This window comes from Pelophylax lessonae, assembly GCF_965119305.1.
Source record: "Pelophylax lessonae genome assembly, chromosome: 4".
In the NCBI taxonomy this organism is placed as follows: domain Eukaryota; kingdom Metazoa; phylum Chordata; class Amphibia; order Anura; family Ranidae; genus Pelophylax; species Pelophylax lessonae.
The window spans coordinates 668,072,781-668,080,194 of record NC_138771.1 but is presented as its reverse complement, the minus strand read 5'-3'; the positions used below and the strand labels follow the sequence as shown (position 1 = coordinate 668,080,194).

The window sequence follows — 7,414 nt, the reverse complement described above, 5'->3', positions numbered from 1 at the left end:
GCAGCGTAAACATGAATGGAAAAAGAAAGGAGCACTTCCGACAGGCCCTAGGAATCAGACAGGGCTGCAGCCTAAGTCCAACCCTCTTCAACATCTATATCAATGAACTGGCCGTAGCTCTAGAATTCTCCCCAGCACCTGGACTGACTCTGCATGACACCGAGGTGAACTTCCTGCTGTATGCGGGTGACCTCCTACTACTGTCACCAACAGAGAAAGGCCTTCAAGACAGCCTGGAAGTGCTGGAGAAATACAGTGCCACATGGGCACTACCCATCAACCCAAAGAAAACAAAAATGAAGGCGTTCCAAAGGAAGAACGAAAAATAAACAAAGAACCCTCCTTTTCATTAACCACTTAAGCCCCGGAAGATTTTACCCCCTTCCTGACCAGGGGGTATTTTGCGATTCGGCACTGCGTGACTTTAATAGACAATTGCGCGGTTGTGCGACGCTGTACCTAAACGAATTTGACGTCCTTTTTTTCCCACAAACAGAGCTTTCTTTTGGTGGTATTTGATCACCTGTGCGATTTTTTGATCACGCTCTATAAACAAAAAAAGAGCGTCAATTTTGCAAAAATAACAATTGTGGGAGATGGGGAGGTATCAATTTTATTTGCCCTCCATTTTGTATGTTCCCACTCCATTTTCTATATATCTTAGTTATACAAGCTTTGCAAATGTGTACGTGTTACAGTTATGGCAAGTTTCTGTTTGTGGTTTTTGATGAAATCATGTCAGGCGTTTCTAGCAATAAGCTATATGCCCTATATGGTATTAAGTGTACTCGCTTTTTTCCCGAAATGACGCTTGGTTTCCTTAAACTGTTTAACCAATAAGAACATAACAAGTATCCTATACTTATGCTATATGCCCTTACTCTTTTACTATATAAACCACAACGAGCCTATAATAAACTGAGAGTTGGTTTCACCATACATCTGTGTCCGTCTGTGTTACTTCCTGAAATCACTCTCCCAGGCCTGCCAGACACAAAGCGAGCATAAGAACAGCGGGACCAGGGGTTCCAGACACTAACAGCTGGGGGCTCGTATGCCGGGATATGAAAGTCATCCCTCGCGGACAACCACGCTCATTCGGTAAGTAGAAAAATCCTTTTCTATACAGCCGATTGTAGTGTGGCTCCGGGGCGGGACACTGACTAAAATCATATCAAAGTGAACCAAGGGGGTTGGTGTGTTCCGGGAACACACGCAACAGACCCATAATTGAAATATTTCAGGGAAATATTTTTAGTCTCAGGGAGACTTAAGAAGTGTTAGAGAAATTGCTCGTTTTGTGTCTGAAAAATCTTTAAGCTTTCCTTCTCTGTCGCATAGAAGTGTAAGATAATTTGTTTGTGTGGCCCAAAAGGTTTAGTTATAGTTATAGTTATAGTTATAGTTATAATTATATATGACTTGTAAAAAATTGCGCCTGCGGACTGTTAATATAACACACTGTTCCTGATAGCGACAGTCTCATTATTACTGTAAAAATTGACTGACCGATCGTAAGACAAATTAAGATAAATGTTTATTATGTGCATTGTTTGTTTGTCTATAATGGCAGGAAAACCTTCTTGATAGCCACTATACCTGGGAGTGAGTATCAGTCAAGACTCGGAAAAGTTTTTTTTTTTGGTTGTTCCAAGAGGGGACATTCAGAGTCAAAAAAAAAAAAAAAAAGTATAAGGTTTAATATACATACACCAAGTGGCTTTTCAGGAGGGTTTTTAACCATAAAAAGGGTCTAAGGACCCAGATACATTTAAGTGATTTTGTGAATGTGTAAATCTTAGAGACATGTTTTGTTAAGTGAGAGAATATTGGATTTTGTTTATGGTTTTGTGAAATTATACTGAAGGTTTAGGTCTGATGCTGGCCATACATGATACAATTTTCTTACAATTTTCAGTGCAGTTTTCTTGAAATTTACCTTCAACTATGTAGTACAAACGTTTGCCTAATTAAAGACAAGTAAATTACAGAAAAAAGAGTTCTGTCCGTCCGCATTCTCTTTCAGTAAATGTTTAGTTGTAATATCTTTAGAATGAGGAAGTATCAAACCAAACAAAACCCATCCCCCCTGATCGAGGCGAGATATGTCGCCTGGGTCTCTGGTGGATGCACATTTATTAACCCTTGGATAGATAACCAAGCAAGATGGTCAGAAAAAAATAGGGAGTTGTAATATAAAGTACATGGAAAAAGCGGGGAAAATTGGAGATGCTAATATAAGTGAAAGTTCTTTACCCACAGCAATTGCCTGTAGACCGGTAGACGGGTGAAACTGTTTGGTGGTTTTGGACTCTAGGGCTCCATTTCCACTTTTGCGACTTGTTGTGCGACTTGACACATGTCAAGTCGCATGATAGGTCAAAACCCATTATTTACAAATAGGACCGCTCAAACTGCTGCGACTTGAGTCGCAGCAACTTGAAAAAAGGTTTTTGCACTACTTTTGGGCGACTTCAGGGCAACTTGTCCCTCACAGAAGGAGGTCGCGCTGGGGTCCCCAGAAGTAGCTGCAAACAAATTGCACTACAGACTTGCGCTTGAAGTCGTGTGACTTTGTAGCCGCAATAGTGGAAACATAGCCTTAAAGCTGTGGTTAAGTGTCACTGCGGAGTAGCACAGTCTTAGGATTCAATAATTTGTCGGTAATTTAAAGTCACAGTACATGTTAATTATAAAACAGCACGTTTCTGATTGGGCTACTAAAACCAATATTACCTTACAAATGCCCCTGACCACACCTGCACCCCACGGTTTCGTTTTCCAAGGCAGATGTCGTTTTCTTTGCAGCCATTATATTATCTCAAACAAGCAGAAAATGTTTGTGTGTCAGATTCATTTAAAACTAGTAAATTTCCTTCCGTGTGAGAGGAAGTAATGGTCACTTCTGCAATTGCAGCTAGCAGAAGTTTCTAAAAAAAAAAAAAAAAAAATAATAAAGTTTTTTTTGAAAATTGGCACTAAGCCAAAAAGTTTTTAGTTCTTTATCTGATCATAGCATGCAAGTGGTATCTGATATGCCATCTCTACTGACAGCCATACCATCCGATGTTACCCACTTTACAGTGATTGGTTTAAGTAGTGTGTTTTTTTTAAGCGTCCTATTGGACGAGGAGACACAGCCATCTTTGTTTCTTATTTTTCAGTCAAGGTAACTTACCTGGTGTAGAAATGCCTTAGGGCCAAGCAGACAATTCAATTGTCCGCTCTATAGTTCTCCAGACCATGCAAGAGGGGATGGACACCTGCTCATGGTTCAGTCCCGCTACAATATGTATATGACATATGTAGTCACTCTGTGGAGGCCAGTCAGAGCGAGTGAGTTTATTGAAATGTACATGTATGTGGACACAAAGTGTCACAGGAATTATGACAGCGGTGTCAGGAAAGTGTTGTTCACCTTGGTTTTGTTCTCACAGAGAGTGATAGTAGAGTCAGTCACATAAGAGCTGCTGCTCTAGTGGGTCTTGCCAGCCCACAGTGGGTCTTGCCCGCCCACAGGATCATTGATTGTTATGGATCCGGACTACTCCTATCTATAATAACATTTTGAGACAAACCACAGGTCCAGAAATGTCACAAGTAATGTTGAATGCGTTTATATATCTGAAAACTGCTATGGTTGTAGCGCCTGCACTGGGCCTCCCAAATCATGGAAAAATGTTTTGTGTTTATGCAAGGGACAATTGTAAGACCATGACAGGTGTACTTGCCCAGGAGTATGGTGGTAAACTTTGCCCTATAAGTTTTTATCCAAAGATGGTTGCAGTCCAGGCCTAAAGGCATGCCTGAAGTGACTCTGAACATAGCACATAGCATCTTGTGAGATGGTAATAGGGATGGCCACATCATTTGCCCTAGGTAGGCCCCAGCTTTAAATGGGCTACTGGTATTAAAGGTTGTGTTACACCACAACATGATTTATAGGCAGCCATAGAAGGAGCAAGAGATGTTTTTGTAGTTCATTTCTTGCTCCAGGCCAAAATATCACATATTGTTAGAAGCCATAAACGCATGCTACAGAACAAGTTTTAAGGAATTGGGTGATGATTTAGAAAAAGTTGAAAATGGCCTTTTTTCTAAAAGAGGGGAGCTCTTGTATGTATCCCCGCAGCTAGTGCCCCACTATTTATTGCCTAGTATTATGGAATAGGACACAGGGGGTGGGAAAGAACATATACAGTATTACTGGCAGTTTTTTATTTTATTTGCAAGCCCATCTAAATTCATGAAAGCATATGTTGCTAGATGCATCACCTGTATTAGGTACAAACAATCCAAACATATAAGGCCAAACATGAGCATCTCCAATACCCATCAACCCCATTCACACATCTACAAATAGGTTTTTACATATAGGCCCAAAGCAGGGAAGAAATAAGAGTTCCTTTTAGTCAATAGTAGATGGATTCAGCAGATGATATGGGCCAAGAACCACATGACTGCCTGGAAACTATTGAAAGTGTCACTTAACCCCGTGCAGACATGATGAAAGAGCTCATCACCAACCTTCTTCAGGCTATGTTGTTACCCTCAGAGTTAGCTATCATTCACTGTAGGGCACATACCAGAGGTACTGATGACATCTCCAAGGGCAACGCACTAGCAGACAAAATAGCAAAGGCAGCTGCACAACAGTTACCTTTAGGAGCCCTAAAACGAATGCCTGTCCTAACCCACATCCTCCCCGATGATGCCCAGTTGATCACAGATCTACAAGCCTCAGCCACTGCTGAGGAATTGGAGGACTGGGGTTATCCTGTCTTGCAAAAGAATCCTATAACAGGATTAATTTGCAAAGAGGGGAAACCGTGTATACCCCGTAATAGTGCTCCTATTTGCATTGCCCACTACCATGGAATAGGACACATAGGATGGAAGGCCACTTTAAAACAGATTCAGAAAGATTTTTACATCACGGGCACAGCTCGATTAGTTGAAAATAATGTAAAAAAAAAAAAAAAAAAATGCCTTACCTGCATTAGGAGTAATCCGCACATGAACACTTGCCCTATCCCACAACACAATTCACGCATCTGCAGATTGATTTTATACACATCCCTCTCCCAAGAGGGGGAACACAACCAGCATGTGTCATCACTGACATGTTTTCTCGATGGCCGGAAATGTTCCCCACTAAAAGAGAAGATGCCAGAAACTAGTCAAAATCCTGAAAATAGAGCTCAGGAATAGTGGAAAGGATGAAAAGCACAAATAAAAGAGTAATTGAAACTTAGAATCAAGTGGAACGGAACGAAAAGTTGCTCGCACCTTTCTTTTCTTTTTACAGGAAAATACCCATCCCTTCAGAGAAGGAGACGTAGTGGTGATGAAGCTGCTGACCAAAGGAAAGAAACCACAGGATTTCGCCTATGGCCCTCCCACTACCGTTGTTGCAGTAACCAGAACAGCAGTCCTGACTGAAGACAGCCCCACCTGGATCCACGCTACTCGAGTAAAAATGGTGAAGGAGGCTCCACCCCCTGAAGCAAGTCCAGAACCAGAAGCAAGAGAGGTACTAACGGGGGCGGACGGCCCTGACCTTGAACAGGATAGTCAAGAAAAGGGGGATTCAGAGGCAGGCGGCCCTGACCCTGTAGAAGAATGACATTCCTGATAGCACCAGATTCTGGAAAACTTTGGCTACTTATAGGACTCGTATCATTTTCAGTCTTCTCTGTAGTATGGGTTACCACTAACTGTATTTATCATCCAGAAGACCTAGTAGGGCTACAGGCCATTTGCGGAGCTTCCAACACCCCAACACAGAGTAATGCACATAACAGACAAAAGAGAGATGAAAGCTCAAAAAGTCTTACAGATAAAATATCATTGTTGCAATTTAAGTATGCCTATGCCCAGAAGTCCGGATATGAAAAATGTTGGATATGTAGTAAACTCCATCCTAGCACAGCTAGAATTCCCCTATTAGCAATACCTTTAAACTTCACCCCTTTTCTAAATGGTACACCTCCTGTTGTCCTCACCAATGTCACGAGAACACTCTCAAATGATACCCTCACTTTCCAAATTATTGGTAGAAGTCATTCCCCAGACTGGTGTTTTAGGTTGGGAAACTCCACCAAGGGAGCTGAAGTGTGCCAGCAAACTAAGATTAATTTCTCAATGACCTCGATGGACAGCTCCTTCTGGCACACCTCAGAACCAGCCCTAAACGCCACTCTGATGAACTTTCTTAACTCCAGTTCCACTTCCTCTTCCCCAGTAGGACGGTTGTTGTCAAATTTAGCTTGGTCTAGTTATTCTGACCAAATAATGGCAATATTTCACAAACGTCCCCTAGCCTTGGGAAACAGTACTTATATTTGTTGTGGAAAGATTTGTCACCCTTGGATCCCTATTGCACCCCAAGGGTGGTGTTACCTCGCATCCCTAGTTCCCATCATGGGTGTAGTGGGAGACAACAAAGGAGGACATCTCCTCGAAGCTAGTATGTATCCTAGGTACCCCCTCAAACACCGCAATAAAAGGGAATTATTCCTTGAAAAGGATATGGTATGGGCCTGGTTCCCCTCATGGACCGGATGGGGAATAGACATGATGAAAAGGTTGAATAATTACTCTAAAATTCTCGATGACATCCTAGATAAGAACTCAGGAGACATTACCAAATTAAATATAGAAGTGAGGGCAATTAAGAAACAACTTGAGCTCCATGACCTAGCCATAGAAAGTATGAGTGCTGCTCTTACTGGGTTATGTGAAGTTACGGAGGGTTATGAATGTTGCACATGGATACACAACACTTCTGTCGAAATCCCTGATTATTATGATATTATTGCACAGCACAGGAAAGAAGTAGATAAGTTACAATTAGAAGCCAGGAACATTGCTAAGACCTGGAGTCCCTTTAGTAATGTAGAGTTTGGAGTCGGAGGAATATTTTCCTGGTTGAAAAATATTGCTATGACCGTTATTATAGTCCTGCTCTTTTTGCTTTTTCTATTCGCATGCTTCAAGCTGGTAATGTGTATTATTGCTAGGGCCTCCAGGCCGAAGGTGAAGAACGTTTCAATGCTAGCCCACCAGTCTACAGGCTGCAAGAAACCCCCAACAAATAGCCCCAATGAATATATTAAGTATGTCAAGAGTCACAAACAAAAGGGAAAGAGTAATCTCACTATATAGAAAGAGGGGCGGGACAGTTAGGGACAGTTAGTCTGAAAAAATCAATTGGGAGGGTTATTGATTTTAAGAGGGGATTGTGGGAGATGGGGAGGTATCAATTTTATTTGCCCTCCATTTTGTATGTTCCCACTCCATTTTCTATATATCTTAGTTATACAAGCTTTGCAAATGTGTACGTGTTACAGTTATGGCAAGTTTCTGTTTGTGGTTTTTGATGAAATCATGTCAGGCGTTTCTAGCAATAAGC

At 41.6% G+C, this 7,414-nt stretch overlaps 1 protein-coding gene across 1 annotated transcript; it reads left to right on the top strand.

The window, feature by feature from the left end:
* Positions 1–5,622: 5,622 nt before the first annotated feature.
* Positions 5,623–7,167, top strand: LOC309553088 (uncharacterized protein; the record flags this gene model as incomplete). Its single annotated transcript, XM_082253987.1, has 1 exon — positions 5,623–7,167. One exon carries the CDS (start codon positions 5,623–5,625, stop codon positions 7,165–7,167), a length of 1,545 nt encoding a protein of 514 aa, XP_082110113.1.
* Positions 7,168–7,414: the final 247 nt, after the last annotated feature.